The sequence below is a fragment of the Pseudopipra pipra genome, chromosome 2 (genome assembly GCF_036250125.1).
Source record: "Pseudopipra pipra isolate bDixPip1 chromosome 2, bDixPip1.hap1, whole genome shotgun sequence".
Lineage (NCBI taxonomy): Eukaryota > Metazoa > Chordata > Aves > Passeriformes > Pipridae > Pseudopipra > Pseudopipra pipra.
The window spans coordinates 94,525,345-94,548,480 of record NC_087550.1 but is presented as its reverse complement, the minus strand read 5'-3'; the positions used below and the strand labels follow the sequence as shown (position 1 = coordinate 94,548,480).

Here is a 23,136-nt window from a genome sequence, read left to right as displayed (position 1 = left end):
GTGAGTAATAGAAGGTAGTAATGGAAGGTAGGGGGGTTTAATTGTCCTCATTTAATGCAAGCTGGAGTTTATCAGTTTTCAGTCACACAATGCCAGCTTCCAGTCTAGATTTCTTTCTTTTCTATTCCAGTCCTTTCCCATGGCAAGAGTTTTTATTCCTTTGGTGAATCACAGCCTTGCTGCCTTATCCATTAAGCTATTAATACTGCCTTAAAAAAAAAAAAAAACAACATGTCTACCACAAAATTGTCTGCATAGCTTTTGCCTCAGTCTTAGAGAAGAAGGAGAGGACATTTTGGGACTCCATCCTTTCAGTGACCCAGGGACTAAAGGGGTCAGTACCGCTTTCTTCTGACTAAATAGACTTAGACTCAAAGAGAGTGAAATATGGTACTATTTCCACACATCAAACTATCTATACCTGAATCTCTTCCAAGGAATGATTATTTAAATAAACTTATATGGCTGATGGACTGTGAAAAACCCAGAAAAAATATTTTCTCTTTAACATTTATTTCCTTTTGTGAATTTATGCCATCAAATTGAGATCCAAATATGTTATGCCATCCATCCAATGCATGCAGTGCTAACATTTATCTGATTGTTTTTCTGTGTAAGAGGGGAAACTTTAAACTCTTCTTGTTGTTACTTGTTCATCATAACTGTGTTTGTGTCTTCAAGGGGATAAGATAGTAACCATTCCTTAAGAAAATGTTACCTCTGCTTTCACAACTCTAATCTCTTGTGTGAGGTTTGTATTGTCCCTTAGGGACACGATATCACATAGAGTCACCAGTGAGTAGACGGGTGATTATTAAGGTAGCTTGAGTCTGGTTCATAAATCATAATGAAGATTGGGACTGTAGTCTTGAATTTGTCTGAGTAAGGAATCCTGTGAGCCCTACAGCAACATGCTTGCATAATCCTGTGCTGCTTCATGCTTTGAACCAACTGGTCTGTTGTTTTTTTCCCAAGGAAAAACATACAGTAGTTAATATGACCAAACCATGGGCAGCTAGAAGCATCATACTGGCATGTTGGGAGCTCTTTGTGTATAGAATCCAGTTGCCATGAGGTGGATTCCAGTATTGCCAGCTGCTTTACTGGAACTATACCATCTCAAATTAGGGATGATGTAATTTTTGCTACTTCTTCAAGGTATTTAATTTTCATTCAGCGTCATTTCCACGTTAGTCATGTATCATTCCCTGTCATCCACAAAGTCAGTAACATGTGTAAACAGGAGAGAGGAACTGAAGTACAGTCATCGTGCGTTATGAATGAGAGGTAGACCAAGATCCGCCCTGGACACGTGTTCTTAGCCTCGAGGCTACTAATCTTTCATTAGGCTTTAAAAAAAATGTTCCATTGAGACAAGGACACCTAACTTCATCAAATAGCATGATTAATTTGGGGAGATTAAAGCTCATCCTTCTCAGGAGATAAAGGGATATGAAAATGCACTTGCCAAGTAGTTTCAGTACTTACCCTGCAGACATAGTTTGTAGAGAAATTACAGTGCTGCATGCAGGTAATGGGCAACCCCATACGAATCCATTCATCCACGCTAAAATGTCAACTCTCCAAGCCCATTTATGTACATACAGAAAAACCCAGGATTTTTTTCTTTAAAGAGGGACTGTCATCTCAAGATGCCTTGCTATTTGGAGCTCTTCCGTAAATAAGAATTTACTGTTTTCTTTGAGCGAAGTTCTACTCTTCAGTAGCTGAGAAGCAAGGCCTGGGACCATTCTGTTGTCTTTTTGTGGTCAGACTGACCTGAAGTTTTATGAGTATTGAGGCCATGTTGCTGAGAACACAGCTGCGTTGGGCAGGGCATGTCTCCAGGATGAAGGACCACCGCCTCCCTAAGATCTTGCTTTATGGTGAACTTGCCACTGGCTGCCGCAAGAGAGGAGCCCCAAAGAGAAGACACAAGGACTCCCTGAAACAGCATCTCGGCCTTGGCCATATCGATCACCATCATTGGTCTACTCTGGCCTCCAATCGGGAGGTCTGGAGACACACCATCTATAACGCTGCTGATGCCTTTGAGAACACACGAGACAAGGAGAAAAGACAACGTAGAAAGAACTGTGTCTTGTTGATACCACCTAAGGAGTCTTTCTGCTGTGCGATATAGACTTGTCAATCTCACATTGGCCTTTTTAGCCACCAGCGTGCTTGTAGCAAATGTGGATAGAGTCCTTCCCAAATCTTTGTTCATGAAGCCTAGCCATGATGACCAGAAGTTGTTTTAACTGCAGAAATTTTGCTGTTTAATCTCAGAATTTCTGCTGTATCTTCCTACTTCCAAGTTTTCCTACTGTAAAAAGTGAGTACTGTTTTCCTATGACGTGGGAAAATGGTGAATTAAAATAAAGGAGCAAGGTTATTGCTTTCTCTTTTTTGTTGTTTTTGGATGAAAGACCAACTCAGTTTTGCCTTAGCTTCAAGAAATGTCCTTTTTTTTTGGCATTTCAAAACCGAATGTAATTTTAAATAGTCTGATTAGCCTCTGCAGGGACTCTAGTTGGTAATGTCAGCTGTCCCTTGCATCTTTCAAATGAACAATGTACACAAAGACTGTGCTCCAGAGCAGGAAAGACTTCTAACCTTTTGATCTGATCATCTGTTCCCAAAATCTCTGCATGTCCAAAAGCAGCAAGACAAATACCAGAAAAGTTGGAGACCTGAGGAAAGGGAAAGCTCCAGCATTTCACAAACAGAAGAAAAGAGCAGCTCCCTGAGGGGTCCAGCTGCAGCACAGAGCTCAAGAACAAGCCTGTGAGAGACAGGCTGGCTACTGTGAACTCATGTAGCTCTCCTCATTCAAGCATGAGTGTCAGACTGTCCATCAGCCTCCACAACAGCAGAGCCACACAGAGTCTCTTAAAATCTGTCAGTCTTACCATACCTAAAAGCGACCTAAAAGAGAGATGAGGACAGACTTTTTATAAGGACAAAGCGGGATGGCTTTAAACTGAAAGAAGATAGGTTTAGATTAGACATTGGGAAGAAATTCTTTACTATGAGAATGGTGAGCCACTGGAACAGGTTGCCTAGAGAAATTGTGAATGTCCCATCCCTGAAAGTGTTCAAGGCCAGGCTGGATGGGGGTTTGAGCAACCTGATCCAGTGGAACGTATTTCTGCCCATGTCAGGGGCGTTGGAACTAGATAGTCTTTAAGATCCCTTCCAACCCAACGTATTCTATGGTACTATGAAAATGTAACCCCAATATGAGATTCATAGTTGACTAACTGGGGAGCACAAGCAAGCCATGACTCGCTGCCTGTCTATCCCTGTGATGCTGCTCTTACTGGAGCTGTGGTGAGGAGTGCCCCAGTCTGCATGATGCAGAATGTGTGCACTGCCTGGCCAAGCATATGGACAAGAGGGAGCTCATTCTCCCTTTTGGCATCTAAGCAGGCTGTTAACCATTTTCTCCTTATCATTCAGTATACACATCTATACCACAGTTGTATTACATTAACTGTAGCATGTCTCAGCTTCAAAAATAACAGAGAAGAAATGTATCCTTGCACACTTAAGAGTAGCATGTTGTTGCCTCCCAAGTTCCATTACTACAGGTTACTGAGCTGGCTACCTTGCTAAAATGAAAGTTACTTTCAGGAAGCTATGTGTTTTTGCAACTAGAACTTTCCTAGTGAATTAATCTAGATTTTAGAAATGCACTGCAACCCATGCTATTCAAGCCAGATACAGTAGCAAAGTGGCTGACTTGAAACTCACTTTTTGAATCTCTGTGCTGTATTGCTATGTGCTGCATTAGACATGCCCCCAAAAGTCACATGTTTCCAAAGGGTATATTCAGCATGATTTGTAAAGACTTAGCAGTGTGAGATCTTGGTATATTATCGCATGGATTCTGTCTAATTACTAAGGACATGTGACCAGTTGCTTTAAGTCTAAATAACTAAAGCTGAAAAACACAATACTTTCCCAGCTTTATTGTTTTGTAATGATTAACTACAATGTTATGAGAGCCATTTCATGCCACCAGCTTTTAAGCAGAACAGCATGATGTCTTCAACAGAAAATTCTAATTCTATCAATTGGTCTAATGTTTACAGTCAGTTTTTAAAGTGAGATTCCAGCATATTTTATAAATCCCCTTTAAATCAATGAATTTGAGCACACTTCAGTTCAGGCTGTAAGCATTTGACCTCTTCTGTTGGTTGCTGGGAGATGCAACAGAACACAATAGGATTGACTGGATTTAGCGTTCAGGGTAACAATTAATAGAAAATTCTCCCCATATGTGCTGACACTGAGGTTTCATGTTAATCTTTACTAAACTTCTGCTTTACAAGCCTCCCTCAGGTAATAATGAGTGACTTAACATTGCATACATCTTGTGGCTTTCCTGGTTTTGTAGTTGTATGTCATATCTCTTTGTATGAGCTGAGAAATATTTTACCTCCTTTAAGAAGGTTCAAGTTTAATTTCTAATAACCAGAAGTTGAGAACAGAGTCCTGGAAGAATGAGTCAGAATATGTCCCCGGACTGGTTACTTACATTTGTTATCAACCAGTGAATTTATGTCTGGGGTTTGCCTTAAATAACAATCATGCAAGCAGAGAGTCAGGAATTTTATTCATTAGAGTCCTATGACACTTCACCACATTACACTTTCTTGTGTAATTCTTAGAGGACTAAACTGTTAGGTCTTTCATCTCTCATCTGCAGTCCTTGCCTATCATCAGCTGAAAGTACAGGCTCAGTTTGATAGAGGACACTTGATTCATGTATATCGGTGTAAAGAAAAACATAGAATGTATAAAACAAGACTAATATTTATAAAGTAGGCTGTGAGAATTTCCTGAGTTTAATTCATGTTTGAATTACAGTGCCAGTTCTGGAGAAACATCCCATCTGTATTTTTTGTTTTTCTGATTCCTGGGAGTCTATCACAGCTCTTACTAAGTTGTTCCAAGAGTTGATTAAGAATAAACATACACAGATTGATTTGATCACATTGATCTAGCTTTAAAATCAGTCTCTGAGCTTTTGTTTTATCTTCGTGAGGTAAATGAAAGAGCTCAACTTTACTAGTTTCATTTTGTAGATACTTTATATATCTATGTGACTTGTAGCATTTAACTCATTTTGGTGCATTACATGAAGCTGGGAGAATGGTATGTCCATGAGGTTGGCTACTGTTGGCTGATGACAATGGTATCTGGTGAAACAATTGTTTTAAACCCCTATTCTCACTTTCTTCTTATGAGGCTACCTAGATTAGCCTCCTGTAATTTGTCACTAAGGGAGCCTTTCCGTCAAGTCTTTGACCATTTCCTAGGACTTTTCTCCAAGTCCTTTTCCATCCACACTTGAAATTGTCAGTCACAACCGGACCAAACCATTATTCTTAACGAAGAAAACTGCATAACCTCCTTGTTTCTATTTGGTACTACTGAGTTCATATCATCAAATGTAGTATTATCTGTTTTCACTGAAGATACATTGTGTTGATTTTGTTGGATGGGAATTTCCTACCTGATTCATAATCAGCATGTCACGGAACATCAAGTCAAAGAGTGATACAGCGAAATTGTTATCTTTGTTACTCCATAAGAACAGTTTCAAGAGTAGATTTTTCTCATAGTTCATAGGTGTTACTTAATTGTATAATACTGCAAGTGAATATAAGTAATTTGCAAAGTTCAGCAAATCAGAAAAATGAACTAGTTTTTAAATCACAGCCAATCAAGGAAAAATAACCTTTCCCTTCCTTTCTCATTTCTTGCATATCTTCCATAAAACCCATGGACCAGGTTATCCTGTCAGTGATGCAGTGCAGTTTCTATGAGGATGGTTATTGGATTTTGCAGATATAAGTGAAAGGCAAATATGGCCCTTTATGTATGTTGATATGCAAAGAGCATCAGAAGCATTCTTGCCTTCAGGATAATTGCAAAAGTGTTTCCTTTTTTTTTTGTCATCCACCCATGATGCCATCTAAATTTTATGTTCCTTGGCTGCTAGCTGTTAGCCTCATTAACCTTACTTGATAGAGCGTTCCAACATTTATGATTCTCATGTGAAAAATGTTTCCTGACGGCTGGAATTTGTTTTTCTTTAATTTTTACCTTTGCCCTCTTGTCCTATTATGCATTCTAGGCTGAAAATAGTAACTTGAGATTGGTGTGCCTACTCCTTACAGTGTAATGAATTCCAGTTAATTCTCTTGCCTTTTCTTCCCTTAAGATAGTCATGGTGATTTAAAATTAATTAACTAACAATCCTACTTATTTTCACTTAGGTCTCTTGTGTTTTTACATGTAGTAATAATTCGTCTGTGAAAGGAAATGAGGAAATTGAGATATGTATCATTCATCACTTGGCCTATTTCCACAAATACAAAGTTACCCTGATGTTGTTAACTTCATTGTCTTATTTGGTATGTGGAGTAGGGCCAACATGATGTTCCTGTAGGCAGTATAACTTGACATTTGTTAGGTTAAAATTTCATCAGTCAATGCAGTTTTGCTCTACAGAGTGGCAAAATCCCAATTCTTAAATCTAAATCCATTTCACATAGCTGTGATGATCATTGTCAAATTTGCAGTCATGGGAGATAGGAATTTAATCCCTGTTCACAAATAAAAGGGTTTTTTCCCCTTTTGGAGGTCATACAGAGACTCCTGTATACTTACATTCTGCACTGATAGCCACAGATCTTCCTGTCCACCACAGGTCAGCACTACAATTACCATCCAAAAGTCAGTATGTTTTTATTACATTTTCTTTATAATTTTGACCTTATAGAATGGTTGGATGTAGGTCTGTTAAGGACTACTAATACAAATTAGGATTGGTCAATAGTGCAGCATCTTTTCTTTATAAGGATGTGGATTCATTTGAAATTTAGGTGCTTTTGGGACAGAGTGCATTGTATTCCAGGAAGCCTGCAAGATTATCTTAAGACTAATCAGAAAAGATATAACATTATTTCAATTAACTTCAGGATTATGTTAAGTTCTTTAAATTAAGCTGGTCTAGATCTTGGTGGCTTATTTCTTTTCTTTCTATTGTTTACTTTGTTGTTTCCTAATACAGGTTTCACAGGGTGAAGAGAGAAACTGTGATACTTGATACTTAGGAAAAGAGCTCATTCCATTGACAAACAGAATTATTTACAATTGTTCCAAACAATTCTCCCCAAGTAGACTTTCTAATTAAGTTTATAAAGGATGACAGTGGGAATACAAAGAGGAGATCGTATGTTACCTAACTGGGGTGTTTGGGATAAAATAATGCAAAGATACAATCATAGTGTACTTAGAAAGTGCAGCTGTTCTTGGACTGAAAGGATGAAATTATGGTTACCATCCACTGGCAAGTTTTATGTTGTTCAGTCCATCTCTCTGGATACAATTGCTTTTAAGCTGTTTCTTTTTTCAAGTTTACAGTTTTCCAAATGAAGAGTTTGTTTGATGGCCTCTGTCTTATAAAAATATCATGCATCATAGTATTTCCATCTTTGAAAATGGCTATTTCATCATATATTGAAATATATACCCCTTTGTCTGAACTCGTGAAGAAACACACAGTAAAAGCAGTTTTGGCTTTACTGTCTATTAAGAAACCTATTCAAAACAGTCCATCTTTTGGCTGAGGTGTTTTATGGAAAGTTATCTTGCCTGAGACAAAGTTGGTGGATTAAATAAACTGAAAGTTTTTTCTATCTGTACAATCCTGTATAATGCATGTCATTCATCCTATGTGGAAAAATTATCACTTCTATGAATTTCTTTAATTATATACTAAAACCTCACAGAATTTCTTAAATTATATACTAAAACCTCACAAAATTTACTATCTTTCGAAGTCTCCTTTTAGGGAAAGTAATTGAGTTTTTTTCAGTCTATTAAAAAACTCCATGCAGATAGATAATTGCAAATTTCTACTTTTGCAAAAATGACCAAAAGTCACACTTTTGCTGGAAAGAAGGTTATACTACCAGAAATAAGTGTTTACTGAGTCAAGCATTCCAGTACCAGGTTCTTCTGGGAGGCATTCTAAGAAAGAGAAGGAAGCCTTCCCTGAAGTACTACAAATTCAATGATTATGATACAATAATAGGATTCTTGAAACTCCATTTTCGAAACTTTTTTCACTTAAGAGAGTAAAATGCATCTTCTCAAGTAGGTTGAGATGTTATGTGGCATGCATTTCTAATTTGCATTTATTTTCATACTTGAATTCATGCCACACATCCATCACTCCTTTTGCTAGCTGCTAATCCTTTTGCTGGCTGCTAATCCAAGATCTCTCCACAAAAGTCGAATCCAAGATTTCTCCTCAAAAAGTGAACTCTGTACTTGAAAATTTTGTTTCCTACTTGCTGATGTAAATTGTTGACTTTATAAACTTATTAATACAAGGTTTTTCCCTTCATAATGGTCCATGTACTGCTGAAAGTAAATGTCTAATTTGAGATGCTTCAGAGAAGTCAGGTTTTTAAAAGGTTCAACTTCCTTCAGCAAGTGTTAGCCATGGGCAGGCTCTGCAGTAGGTCTAGGCTGGCTGCTTGGGAGAAGGTACCTGCCAGGCACAGCTGAGCCTCTTGGGTGGTGGATGAGTGTCTAGACAGGCAAAACAGCTGGACCTCGTTGTCCTCTGGAGATGTTTTTGTCTCTTCCCTGGTTGCACAGGCAGCAATGAGTGTCCAACAGACCCTTCTAAAGTGTTTCAGCAGCAGACCTGATCTTCCAGGTATCCATAGCCTCTTGTCATTTAGAAAACATTGTTGGCTTGTGCATGTTAACATGGTCTCGAGTCTTTGCCTCTGAGCATGTTAAATTCCCAGGCACTTATTTATTGCTGTGAGGCTTTCATTTGTTATGACCCTGCAGGGCACAGCTTAGCTGTGTTTCATTGCAATCACATGCCAGTAACGAGAAGCATCTTCCACCTTCTCAAATCCATCTCTGGGGCAAGCTGCCCATGAGGAAAAACTGCTGCCAGCACCTATTAGTGTCTGCCACAGCCTCTCCTGAGGCAATTTTGCCTCAGCTGTTGGCTAATGCCAGGGGACAGGGAGGTAGGGGTTCCCCAAAGGATATGTGACACCCACAGTGATTTGGGGTCAAGTGTAGGATGGAGCATGCCTGCTGAAGTGAAGTGCACGCGTGTTTGCTACCTGACTCAGCACCTCAATCAACAGGGAAGCAGAGAAGTGCCTTTGCATAAAGGGACACTTGGGAGGATAAGTACAATTTTTAAGTCCGAGTGCATCTCAACATGGTGGGTTTTTTGCTAAAGAAAGATCAGGAGAAAAGAAGAAAGAAATCTAGTTAAAAAAAAAAAAAGCACTGAGAAAATGAATTATAAAAAAGCAGCAACAGGAGGAATAATAGTGCTTTGTTTATTCTTTCCCTTTGAGCTTTGTGGACATATAATAGATTTCCACTTCTTGGTCCTACTTTCTATTTTTTCCTCCCCTGCCCTCTGTCTTGCTTCATTTTTCCCTGTGACCATTAGCACTGTGGGAACCTACCACCCACAGTGTCCTTTCATTGCCTCTCCAAAGAGGCCTGAGAGTGCAGCCACCCTGCACAGACTAACCTGGACTCGAAGGGCAGTGTGATGTTGTAGCCTGAAGCCAGCTGCTGTTTGTATAGCAACATGACATTGCAGGAAAAGGCTTCAGTCATGCTCAATTTTGCTTCTGGTATTGCAAAAGCAGCACATCGGTGGTGGAGTTGTGCAGATTGGATGGAACTAATTATATTAAATTGTTCCGTTACAACTTTTTTAAGAGTGTTGCATGTAGAAGAGGGGGCTTTTTGACAAGAAGTTGATTCATATGAGGCTTCATGGAGCATTTATTTTTTATATTTAAGAGTTCAGGACTCCTTCTTCCATGAGAAAAATGAGAGAAGGAAATCTTTACCAAAGTCCCTGTAGAATTTCCTCCCAATTTCTTCAAGTGTTTTCCTTTCTCCACCTGAAAGAAACAAGCTGCACAGATAGCATAAAATGTGCAGAGAACTGAACTCCATCTTCCTCCCTGACTGACTGTGTCCCCTGTGAGTATCATTAGTAGTTTAGTTAAGAAGGATCATAGAAACATTAAGGTTGGAAAAGGTCTTTTAGATCATCAAGTCCAACTGTCAACCTAGCTCTGCCACCACATTTATCATTAAACCGTGTCCTCCTCTGTAGGATAGAAACTTTCTGTTTTAAAAGTCCAGCCTTTCACTCTTAGTTTCCAGTTGTATGTACCCTTTTCCCAGATACTGTAATTTGCAGATACCTGGCAAGTGCTCCTAAAATCTGGTACTAAAGACTGGTGAATAACTTATCAAGGTTTTTTATGATTTGAAGGTATATGACGGAATACTCATGCTTCCCAGAATTCAGTCCAGCTTGTTTTCCTTGGTCTAAGATTTTACTGAGACCACCAGAACACTCCTGGTCAGGGCAGGTAATTATCTTTTTTCGTCACTAATGATGACAACTGGGTTCCTAGTGTTACAACACTGTTACTGAATTTACCTGGTGGGGCTTCATCATACTTTTAATGAACATTAGTTAAAAACATCTGCTAGACAAATTCCTCTGGAAAATTCCATTTACAGCAAGTATAGAGATAAGAGATAAGTTTAAAGCTACTTTGCATACTTCTGCTTAAAAAAAAGCAGCAGCACAGAAGTTAGTGACTTTTTTAGTGCAATCAGGAGATTCAGAGTGGCAATTAAATGATATTTCTTTTTTTCTTTTTAATGTGTTCCTTGAGATTTTAGGTTTACTAATTCTGTTTTCTGCAAGTCATCACATTTTTTTTCTCCAACTTAGTCTTGCTCTTACAACTACCTCATCTTTATGATGGTTATAACACGTTTTATTCTAAATTATCTGCTTTATTGACCCCACACATGGGTCTCAGGACTAGCACTGATGAACATTTTCCTTTCATAGGCGGACACAAGAACTCCAGATCTCTAATACCAAAACTCAACCCACAGACAGGTTACTTTGGCCTCTTGTGATTTGGACTGTGTTAAGGATCCAAATATTTGTGGCTGTTGTTTTTCAGTTCATTTTCTTTTTACTGCAGTCTCTTGTGTGCTTCCCAGACCATATTTTATGAAATAGCTGTATAGGCACAGTGATTTAAAATGGAATGTGTGTACTGGCCAGAGGTGGTGGCTTCCAGCTGTGCTCACTTGAGTCTCCATCTGCATGTAGGCAAAATCAGAAGCACCCATTTCTACTGCTGCCTGCGAGCACAATGTACCTACAAAGAAGCCTCTAGGATATCTGCAGCTCCAACTAAGGAAGCTGGAGCTAGGGTCTTATGGGAGCAAGTGTATGTAACAGGAAGGTGAAAGAAGTGATTGCACAGGTCTGAATTTGTGAATTCAAACTCATTTGTAAGTGCAAAGAATAGATGCACACACCTGTGAAGGCAAGAGTTGTTGCCGTCATTCGACTAAGTCTGGGAACCCTATGTAATATTCAGCACTGAAGTTCAGTTTCTCTCAGTTCAATAGCTTCTCTTCTTTTTTTCTTTTTTTTTTACTTCTTTTTTTTCTTTTTTTTTTATTAGGATATAACTCAACTCCCTTTTTCTTACCTACAACTCTTCTTCCATCTACCTACCAACAGTTAGAGATGTAGGAAAACACGAAGAATGGAGGAAACCATTCTTCTCATTATTTAATTAGAAAAAAATTCCCAGAAACCTTTCTGTAGTCTTTGTTTTTCTAATTTTAGAATACACTACACTTACAGAAAAGACATTTAACTTTGCTATTTTTGAGAAATGGAGGAAAGTGATGTTATGTCCTTATGTACCCCTTGTGTCTGCTTACATTTATCAAGTAAACAATGACAAATATGCTAACTTGTTTTGTCATAACAAGATAAGTGGTAATGGTGCTGTTCTCTAGGCCAGGCAACCCACAATTATTTGATATTCAGCCACTCTGGAAAGTTCATTTTGCTGCCAGCTGTTCACCAAGGATCAGTCGCAAAAAACGCAGAGATTTGGGAGCTCTCAGCAGTATTTGTTCTTTTGCAAATGAGCAAGCAAGTGAAGAATGTTCTTCTTTTCTGCTCTGCTAGCCAGGAGCCTGTTTCGCATGCTGCTTGTGGTACCTTCTGTTTTCCTCACGCAGTAGTATTGCTGTGTCCCAAAGAAAGGGAAGCATTAAATGCCAGGAGAAAAAAACTTCAGTGCAGGAAAGGATTTTAGTGAAACTAAACACAAATCCTCCATGAAAGGAGGAAAGGCTGTAGCCTCAATGAGATCAGATGGCAAAGTGATACCGAAACTGCCTTTCATGTTCCATTGGTGTTCCTCTGCTTTTGACTAACAGTCTGATGCAGAAGATTGTGCTACAGCAGTAACATCTGCAGGCTCCAATTGTACTTGGCAGACAGCTGGAACAGACTTGCTGGTCTTCATAGCCTACAGTCTTGTCAGTCCAACCTGCAACCTTACCAGTTTTCCCGAGCAAAGCGGAGCTGGGCAACAACCTCCCTGAAGTGGAGGAGTCTCAGAGCACAGGCACCTTGGGTCTGTATGGAGGCATGGAAAAGAAAGTTGCCTGACCTTTCTATTGCTACCATTTTCCTGAAGGTGTGGACAACCTTTATTCTAAAAGAAAGGAAACCATGTTACAAAGATACTTAATAAATTTCACGAACAAGTATCTGAAAGAACATTTTTCCTATTCAGAAGAAATGAATAAAGTGATTTGTCATTTTGATACTGAAATTTTCTACACTTCCTATTTACATTGAAAGTATGGTGCATTCATGTAGCTTTTTTGGACCTGACTCTATAGACCTAAAACATGTATCGAAGTTGGGAAAATCTTTCTTTGTAATCAAGTTCATATTTTTGTTTGAATAAAAAAAAAAAATCTTAACACTTTTATGTGTTTTGATACTGTTATTGGTCTCCTATCACACAGAATTAATTTTTGCTATTTTTGAGCCTAAGGATTTCGGAAAAAAACAGTAGCAGAAAGCATACAAATGCATTTTTAGGCACTATATTGAACTTTCAGCCTATGAATTACTAGAAGTAGCATTAAGTGCTATTAAAAAAACAGCAAAATAAAAGTGTTTGGTCTTGATCAGTTCCTCAGTTTGCAGCAAGAGATATTTAGGTAGGAAGGACACCTGCCCTACAGCAAGCAAATGCAAAGTACATGCCCTGAATCATGCCACAAAATACATGCTACAGGTGCTATGTTATGGAAACAGTTTCTGTAGAGAATTAAAAAAAGTTACTGATGGGATAACATGGTTTCAGCACAGCAAATTAGGAATAATTAATGCTTTTGGAGCACTATAGAAATATGGGCAAAGAGGATGTTTTTTCAAAGCTGGATCCAGGCAGAAGACATGGGACAAGGAGCATTGGGATGGTGGGAGTCAGTAACAATTCGGCTCACAGACTCTTCAATTCCAGTGGCACATCAAACACTCTTTGCCCAGTTTTCTGAAAACTGTCCCAGAAGCATCCTTGGTTATCTTTTGAAAAGTCCTGGAATCAGGATGCAGATGGTATGAAAAACATTTCCAATGTCTTTCCTATATGATAAATATTTTGTTAGTGTGTTCAGCACTTGGACAAATGGATGGTTCTAATGTTGGAGGCCAAGGAAATTTTATTATGGAAAAGCAGAAAATTCTGCATGTTTTCACAGCTAGCTCTCCAAAAAGAATAAATTCCTCAGAAATTTCTATTTTCCCTGGAGTTCATTTGCACAAATGAAAATAGAGAAATGATGTTTTAAAAAGCAACCTATCTGAATTAATACAGAGAATAAATTAACATAGTTTGTGTGATCTCTCTCAAAACCAAGAACTCAGTCAAAAACATGTAATATCTAAGCATATACTTGAATAATTTTATGGTATATAATATTTACAAGTAAGCTTATTATTATGAAGTAGTCGACAGTGTTGCATTGTGCCAACTCAGTTGCATCCTTTTAATCACCTAGCTAACTTAAGAGTCTATTTAAGCAATCTTTAGCCAGATCTGCAATCCTACCATCAGTGGATTGCATATATACATTTTGCTGACAAAAGCCTCCATTATGCATAAAGCTAGAAAATCAAAACCTGTGCTGTTCCCAATTTGTATTTTTTATTCATATAGGCACTCTGCTGGCAGCAGTGTGATTTGACAGTGTAATTGCAATAGCATCCTTTCCTGGCTGAGCTATCCAGGTGATAAATTACACTTCATCACATCCATCTATGTACGAGATGATAGCTATGCTTGTTGATTTGATACCTGCTTGTATGCATTGGTTCTTTAGAGGTCTGTATCTGCTGAGATCATTCAGGTAGACTGACGTCTACCCCAGCAGGGAATTCAGTGTGAGGGAAACCTCTCTGGCAAGAAGCAGTATAGGTCAGAATCAATTTTAGCTCTCCTTACCAAAGAAAAACAACCCATCCTGCAGAGTCAAACATACTGCACCAGTCTGAGCCTCCACCCAGAAATCTGGCAATCTAAATTATGCTCTCTTATTGAGCAGTACTTCCCTCCACAGGAACAATGAATCAAACTGAAGGGCATAAATAAATAAATCTTTACACTTCCCTGTTCTTTCTACCTCCCAATTAATCATACGTCATTTTGGAAAACCTAAGTAATCCACAGCCGGAGACAAAACTGCTATCACGGAGTATGTTTGCAGCATCACGCTGTCCTCCAGGAACTGGGGGTGACGGCTGTGGTGGCTTCCTGTTTCCACTGTGCCCCCGCACTCCACAGGAGCAGGGTGCCCAGGTCACTCAGGTCACCTGCTCTAGTCCTAATCCCCGCATGTGTTCTGCCGCCCTGAGATCAGCCACTGGTTTTGCCGTTAGTCGCTGCTACTGCTGCTGCTGTGAGCTTTGCCTGCTGTGCTGGCAGCCAGCTTCCTGACTACTCCCTTCTCTGGTCTCTCCAGCTACTGTACAGCCAGCCCTGCCGTGTTTCTGGTCCTTTACAGAAAGGGCAGCGGTGCAGGCATCCACACAGAGCCCCAGCCACGCAGAACAGTCTAACTGAATTAAGTCTTTTTTCTTTCCTAAGGGAAAGAAAAAAAGGAGAAATAATCTGCTTGGAATCTTTTTCCCCACATAGACACATTTTTCCACTTCTCGGGACCAGAGCAGTTTATTAGGACCGCTATTTACCCCAGGATAGTTACCGAATTTTTTGCAAATGTGTTTTTGCATATCGTTTTCTACAATTTTTAACTTAGTGGTTTTTAACACAAAGGTCCAAAAAGCTGGAAAATAAATGTTCAATTAAACCTGATAAAGCCTGGTTCGTTGTTCCCTTCCCTCACTAGCAGATGCCAAGAGATGATGTTTCTTTTCTAGGCTGTGGAGAAGTGTCATTGTCCACAGCAGTTCTTGGGAAAGGGCTGCTTTTCAGACCATCTGCTGTCACAGGGGAAACTGGCTGATTTTGTCCAAGCTCCTGTTGCTGCATGAAGAGTTTTGAGTTGTGAAATGCCTGGTTAGCACTTCCATGGCAGGAGTTTCTAAAGTTACTGGGTTTCGAGTTGTCATGCTAGGCTCTCTACACAAGGTCCAGGGGTGAGGAATTATCACCAAACAGATCAAGTTTCTAGCCTGAAAGGAAGTTCTGAATTTACTGCAGAAGGCCTGCTGGTACAGGATTTCTGGTACCATTTCACAGAGCATCAGATAGTCCCGATAAGCTTCAGATAAGTACTCTACATTTTGGGTGCTTATCTTTAACTCCCAATCTTTTGAAGTTTGCCCCTCACGCATTTCAAATCTGTGTCCTTTAAACAGAGTTTGTTCTAAATGAGATAATTAAAATTTCTTTGTGTCTTCTTAGAGAACCCATGTGTTCATTCTTGGTCCCCAGAGGGAAGACTAAATTAACCCTGCTGTCATTTCTTGAAGTATTACCAAATGACATTATTTACACTAGATTTAGTCATAAGCCTCTACTTCCAGGGCAGTGTGTCCTGGAATAGTGCAAAAGGATGTTTTCCTTTCTTTTCAGTCTTTGAGGCATGAATAACGTAGATGCATCTTTCCTTTAGGATCTCAGAGGATAATCGCTACTGACAAGAAGTTTGTAGGCCAAAATAATGCAAAGATATTTATTTGTCTTTTTCAAAAGGGCAAAGGATAGCAGATCAAAGATATTTTCACCAAAAGTTTTCTTTATCAGTGGAGGTTCTCTGGCTCTTCATTACCTACAGCATTCTTGTCCCCACCACAACCAACCACCCCACCCTTCTTCTGATACGTAGACAGCAGTTCCTTCCAATGCTCTGAAACATAGAGGTCTCTCTGTCTTTTCTCTGATTTCCTTCCTTCAAATTCTCCCTTCACATCTCAGTGATGTAAAACAGCCAAGATAAGAAATAGCTGTCTCTTCCCAGGAGGAGACTGACGGATGTGCAATTCAGAAGAACAATCCCTTTTTTCCTACTGCCTTCCTGGAATGGGGGATGATGGGGGTTGGAGGGGAAGTGAGAAGTAAGTTAACATCCCTTTTGCCAGCTGTGCCAGCTACTATGAGCAAAATAGACACAGCAAAGCATGTCAGCATTGTACTGCTCTCCCCCTGAAAGAATAGAATTGTTAAAAAAAGATAAGATAGGGAACAGGGGTGACCAACAACTTGTATGTTTGGTCAATATAGAAACCTAAACAACGTAGTGTAGTGCATCCTATTGCTTTTAGCATCTGGCATAACTGTTGTCTTTGGTCATGTAAGTCATGTTTCATCTAGGTCCCCTGTTACTAGAAAAGGATGACAGGAGAGTTGGTCTTACCACTATGGGGTAATAGTTACATTTGTTGTGGTTTTGTACAAAGACTGTCATATTGGGGTTTGGGTCTATAAGAGTTAAAGAAGTAAATTTGTGTGGAGGATGAGAGTTTTGCTATTGTGAGATTTTTAAGAGTAGCTTTTTTGCATGATTTTTATATTATTGCTGTGGCTTAATGAGGAAAACACAAAAACTAATGTTTTCTTAGTTATCTAAATATAATAAAAGCAGCAGAAGCAGAAAAATCTTTCTCACTTGCCTTGGGATCCTAGTTCACATTGTAGCAGGAATTCACAGCCAAGAACATCACATTTTATTATGGTAATGAAGTTCTCCAGTATGCAACAGGAGGCTGAGTTTCTGTAATTAAGGAATGCGACTGGATTTAGTGGGACGACTGAGTTCAGACCAACTGGCTATTTGCATTAGAAGATTTTTTTTGAATGAATAAGAAGAAGCAGGGCACTGAAATGTCACAAGAATTTCTTGGAAATTTGTTACTACAGATACCCTTTCTCAGTGAATTGGAGAAGAGAATTCCATGAGGGAACTCATTAGAATTCCATACTAAGATCTTAAAGGATTCTTTTCATCATGACCGTTTTCCCAGTATCTTACCTGGCTGCATCAGTGGTGACCTAAACTTCAAAATCTAGCTTGTGTGTAATAAAGAAGCACAGGAACACCAGTAGGAACAAGCACTCTCCTAAGATACTAAAGCCAGTGTTCTTTATAACAGTGGGCAGCAGAAATCAGTAATGCCACAAAATAGGAGTTAATGTTAGTGTGACTGTAATCTACTTTAGGGAGTTATCCAAATGATCTGGTGACCTAGTGTTGTATAGAGAGAAGGAAAGAACATATGTATGTATGCATAAGGAAGGTAATGGGCAGCACTCATTCAAGTCTGGGGAAACTGAAATATTATGCTTGGGTTATCAGAAATAAGAACAGCAGAATAAATGTTCTTAATGGACTGTGTGAACAGTTAGCACCATGAAAACTGAGAACTGTAGAGAAATTGTCCAACTGTGCTAAAAGATTGTACTTGAGCAGTGAAATTGAAATTGAAACAAATTTAGCAGCTGATCTGGGATCTCTCACTACAAGAAGCAGTTGCCTGAGTGGCAGAAAAACCAGAAAAGTGAAGAAAAGAAGCCAGAAGAAAAACTATTATACTTCACAGCTGGAAAACGAATTACACTTGTGTGTGTGTGTAAGTACACACTAAGGAAATAAAGTGGATGAGGTTTGGAGTAAATGCCTCCAAGACTTGCTTTAGCAGCTTTCCAATTCAGTTAAACAGATTCCAGGATCTGATTAGGGAATCCCTCTTCTTACCTTTCAGGATACAAAAGGGAAGAGGTTACAAATTAAACAATATAATGAGAGAGTGGGACTTTTCTGGGGACCATTGCTTATCTCCATTAGATGGAGAAATGAGACTCTAGTTATGCAGCTTGCAGATGCTGAACAAACAGTGCTCAGCCCCTCAAATGTGTGCTTGGTAAGATCCATCTGTGTGACAACAGCTGTTGCTGATAAAGTGTGACAGGACTCAAAACCTAATTATTGATCCAGCATGTGTCAGTATTGCTGCCTTTTCATGAAAAAGACCTGCCTTTCAAAAATCAACTGGAATAATTTATTAAACACTGGAAAAAAGAACAAAAAAGGAAGGATCTAGTGAAGAGGCAGCAATGAAACTGTTTTACCATGCTGTCAGCAGCTGAAGCATTGAAATATCTTTTATAAATTAAATGGTGAGAGATCTATTCTGCTAGGAGGGGAAATGTAGTAGAGTTCTTCCAGAAATTTGCTGCATTTGAGATCTATCCTGCTCATTGAATACAGAGTAGATATTGACTTTTCCATGATTATGGAAAAGAAAGACAAGACAAATATGTGATTTTTCTGTTATCTTCTGATGCCTGAAAATGAAGCTGTGGCTTTGTGGGGTAGAGTAAAGGGCCCCTGGAGAACACTCTGTATGGTGGTTGAGCCATACCTATGGTAATGATTCACTAGAGGTCTGATTCCTCAGGCTACATGTGGAGAGTTCTTTTCCTCCACCAGGCTTTTAAGTTTAGAAGAGTCTTACATCTTATGTCAGGGAAAAGCCACTGGGCTTTGTTTTAGAGTGTCATGGTTTTGTTTTAGGGAGATGTTACTCCCCAGTCCAGAAGTATCAAGCTTTACTCGGTGTTACACTTTAATTTCGATCCTCAATGATTCCCACACAGAACTTTTTCAGAATCTGAGTTCTTTGATACCTTGAGTTCACATCAGGAGGAAAGCTACATATTTTCTCTAAGTGATTTCTTTTCATTTAGTGAGAAAATAGGCTTTCTGGCAAAAAGGGTTTACAGAAGCAACATACAACCAAGGAAAATATTCCGCAACAGCATTACACTTAATAACAGGCTCCTAGAAACAAACGGACTTCCCTTCCTCCCCCCAAACAGTATTCTGAGCTCTGCTTCTACACCCTTCCAAAGGTTTTACTAGGCAGCAGACATTGCTGTGGAGTAGGGAACCTTCGTTGCACTTAGCAAACACCAACCCAAAACTTAGGTGAAATACCACAACTTAAGTGAAATACCATTCAATCGCTTTTAGGTTTGCCACAAGAGGAAGAAAAGAGTAAAGGAAGAAAAGAGAGAAGAAGGAGTAAAGAAAGAAAGAGAGGGAGAGAAATAATTACTGCCAAGAGGTCACAGGTTGGCTGGTCCGGAGACAGAAGGCCAAACTAAGATGGAGCCTATGTGTGCACCTCTTTTATAGACGTTGGCTACTGTGGCCGTGTCCTCCAGGAGGGACACTGCGGTCACTGACCCCTCACTGTCCCCCTGGCCAAAGTGAGGGGTGCCATAGCCAGTCAGAGGCTCCAGGGGGCACAGTATGGGCGGGCTACCAGGTGGGTGTCCCGCGTGGTCCCCATGCCATGTGCCATGTGCCTTCCGACTGCGGGTCCACTCTGGCCGCAGGCCTTGCCCTGTGGACAGACCTGGCCATTGCCTGCAGGCCTTGGCCTAGCCCTTCCCCCACACACAACACACAGAGAAGATGGTTGATTCGACCCATCAATCAAACAACTCAGTAAGATACAAATCTGGTCTCTAATAGGAGGCCAGACCACTGCCATAATAATGTGGTACCTACCGAAAACATCAACAGTCTCATTAGTGGTCTCTAATTAGCAGATCTCTTCCAAACAGGGTCATGAGATACAATCACGGAAGTTTCAAGAAGGTAAGCAAGGAAACAGAGCTTGGGGGGGTATTATTTTTTTAGCAATGTTATATTCCTTGAACATGGGCATTATAGTCCTAGGTTATTTGCACACCATTTCTGTCAAAGTATTTGTAAGATCCATTCTCAGGCTTTTGGCATTCTTTCTCAAAATCAGTATTTTGAGCTAACATCACCTATGAGGAGTTCCACAGAAAGCTGCATATGGCAAAGCTGAATACACACATCCAGTCTTCTGCTAACCTCTGTCGGATTTCAAATTTAGGGCTATTGTTCCTGAGTTAGGTGGGGTGTACACAGTATACAAGAAACGTATTCTGAATAAAGCGTCAGTTACCAGTTGCTAAGACCTTTGAGCTTGATGAGCACTGCAGGGTTTGTTCCACCACTTCTAAGAGTCTAGCCCGTATCATTTCTGATACAGTGAATTGTAGGTGTGCTCCTTGCATTATTCTTGTCTATTTTCTATTGTCTACTGCCAAAGCATGAGCATTTCTGGATTTTTGTACATCTGTTCACCAAAAGACAATCATGTAGTGAAAAAGGATGTGGAAGAGAAGCCAAATAACATCCCTCAAGTCAGTTTAAAGAAACTTGATATTTGGTTGTTTATAATCTCAGTATGTTAGTTGTTTGTTCTGTGATAAGAGCATTTTTGGTGTGGAGACTGAGCCACAAGACTAGTTGCAGCAATGCAGACAGTGTTTGTCTGTTATTTAGGGAAATGAACTGGGAGCCGGGAAGGTCCTGGGTCCTAGACCAAGCCGAACTAATGACTCATCATGTAACTATGGAAAAGTGCATTTAACTCAGTTCTGCAACATTGCAGAAATCAGCCCAGCTGCCAAACTGAATCCAAGCAGGTTTTAAGTCTAAAGTCAGTGGCACATATGGGAAAGATGAATCCTTTTTTTTTATTCTGGGTAAATAAATGTAAATTCTGCATTATTGTCTCTTGAACCACTGTTTTATGGTATAGCTGTGGTAATATTCTTGTATAGTCAAAGTGATATTTTGAATTAAATGGAACCTCCCCCCCCCAAAAAAAAACCTTCCCACTCCTTCCATGAAATTTATGGTGAAGCAGATATGACGGATGAAGAAACATCCAGAGAAAAAACTGTCATTTATTTTTTTAGGGTACAGGATATCTTAATTCAGCCATTCTAGGTTTCAGATTTTGTAATCTACAGATACAAGTACACTATATCGAGTTATAGATTTTTTTCCCCTGAGTAGGTAAGTAATTAAAAGAGCTTTTTGGTAGAAGTAGGAATTGAAATATATCGTGTGAGTTTTATGAGTAGGAATTATAATGCTTCTTCTGTTTGAATTTTTTTGGTGGTCTTAACATGCATTGGGACATCTTAAAAAAAAAAAAAGATCTTTTGCAGGTCCTTTCTTTTCTCATACAAGAAAACATACTAAGACATTTTCCTAATCAGAAGTATATGAGAAGAGATTATCACCGATAGTTGACTATCAGTTTTTATATCCACAAGAAAGAGACTGGTCTTTTACTGAATACTTTCTTCTATATTTTAGATTACCTTCCTTGACTCCATTGCAAATAGTAAAACTTTCACAGATACCTTCATATAGTCCTGATATGTTAGATCCTCTACTGTACCTTCTTTATCTGCTATACCTTTACGCAAGGCTTTTACCAGTGGCAACACTGATCAACTCAGAGCAGAGAGAAGGCAGCTTCAGGGAAGAGATTAAGTTTTGAAATCTTAGGTAAAAAGTGAAATGGGTCAGTGAGAAAGCTAGTTCTCATGGGCTTTTTCTTGACTGAAATAGAAAGGAAATAGTGGGTGTTGCATCTGACCAAGCAGTTAGCCGTAAACATTTCCATGATCAAATGCAGTTCTTTCTCCAGTTTGTTGCAAATCTCTTACCCATTCTTCTCACTTTTAAGGAAATACCAGTCCAGTCCCAAGAAGAGGTTCTGAAAAACTGCATAGCAAATTTCCACATTTAATATTTCCACTAGAGTCATTTGTCTAACAGGCAACTCTGGAAACTGAGTCAGGGCTGTAAGCATTGTACTGGACTGGACTTGCCCTTCAGCATGTATGATAAAAGCAGTATCAGTCAATCTGTGCTGTCACTGATAAACCTGTGCAAATCCATTCCTTTCAAATCATACTCTAAGGGGTAATTCCTTACTTACAGTTCTTCGTTATATTTCTAGTTGCAATTTAAATTATTCTGCAGGAAGAACTTATATTTAGCTCTCTTTATTTCTCTGCTATATTTGATTCTACAGGCACAAGATTAAAAAAGGCCATTAAAAACTGTCACCAACCTCATCCCTCCCAAGGGAAAAAAGAACCCTCCCAGGATCTCTGAAGTAGAACCAGATCAGCAGGTTATGTCTGTAAAGTTATCAGAGGAAAACAAAGTAACTAATTCAGTTGATAAAAGCAGTTCATACACAATCATTTTTAAGTAATTACAAAAAACATGAAACAGGAATAAAATTTCAGTGGTTATGCTCACATTTCGGGAAACCATGGCACCATCACACTGCAGTGAACAAATATAGATATAGCAGCCATGCAAACAGCTGTACAACTGGTTTCTGTCAGTCCCTTCCTCACGAGCAGGGCTAGTGCAATTACATTGCTGCTGGTTCAAAAGCAAAAATCTTTCCTACATTTGCAGGCTGGTTTGTTCTTAGTGTAATAGGTGCAGATGACTTTTCAGAAATACTGGATGCCTATCTGAAGTATGATTTAGCAACTTTTAAGATTTACCAATCACTAAGAATAATATGTTCTTAAGTAAGTTTCCTGCGTCTGCCAATTTACGTAGGTGAGTAAACTAGACAGGTCAAATAACTGGCGTGGTTTATAAATAGAGTAAAAAAAAATATCTCCATATATAGACTAGTATCCAGACTTTCTATTGTTTCAAGCAAATGATATCATTATTTGGATGTCTTTCCAGAACTGAAAATGACTAGACTTCGGAAACCAGAAGTAGTTAAATATAGAAATTGCTACTTTAATGAGTGGATGCTGTGTTTCATTATTATGCTACTAGTATGTGAACAAATGTCTTTCT

At 39.2% G+C, this 23,136-nt stretch overlaps 1 protein-coding gene and 1 long non-coding RNA gene across 5 annotated transcripts in view; one reads left to right on the top strand and one right to left on the bottom strand.

The window, feature by feature from the left end:
- COL4A2 (collagen type IV alpha 2 chain) overlaps window positions 1–23,136 on the top strand; it is a 140,092-nt gene that overhangs the window by 9,881 nt on the left and 107,075 nt on the right. Inside the window, exons 1-2 of one of the 2 annotated variants that reach the window (XM_064646525.1) lie at window positions 19,742–19,911; window positions 20,031–20,064. The exons of the other annotated variant lie outside the window; for it this stretch is intronic. Coding sequence (XP_064502595.1) covers window positions 19,757–19,911; window positions 20,031–20,064 — 189 coding nt within the window. The 5' untranslated portion in view covers window positions 19,742–19,756. Of the gene's footprint in view, window positions 1–19,741; window positions 19,912–20,030; window positions 20,065–23,136 lie in introns of those variants that run through there. 2 annotated transcript variants of the gene reach the window in all.
- LOC135410142 (uncharacterized) lies at window positions 13,881–19,825 on the bottom strand. 3 transcript variants are annotated; one of them, XR_010428533.1, is made up of 3 exons: window positions 19,586–19,819; window positions 17,072–17,172; window positions 13,881–15,078 (listed from the first exon to the last, which is right to left on the bottom strand). It is a non-coding gene; the product is annotated as an uncharacterized LOC135410142 (long non-coding RNA). The 3 variants fall into 3 exon arrangements; XR_010428534.1 differs by lacking the exon at window positions 13,881–15,078 and adding an exon at window positions 15,096–16,472 and having other exon boundaries at window positions 17,068–17,172; window positions 19,517–19,825; XR_010428532.1 differs by lacking the exon at window positions 13,881–15,078 and adding an exon at window positions 15,096–16,472 and having other exon boundaries at window positions 17,068–17,172; window positions 19,586–19,821.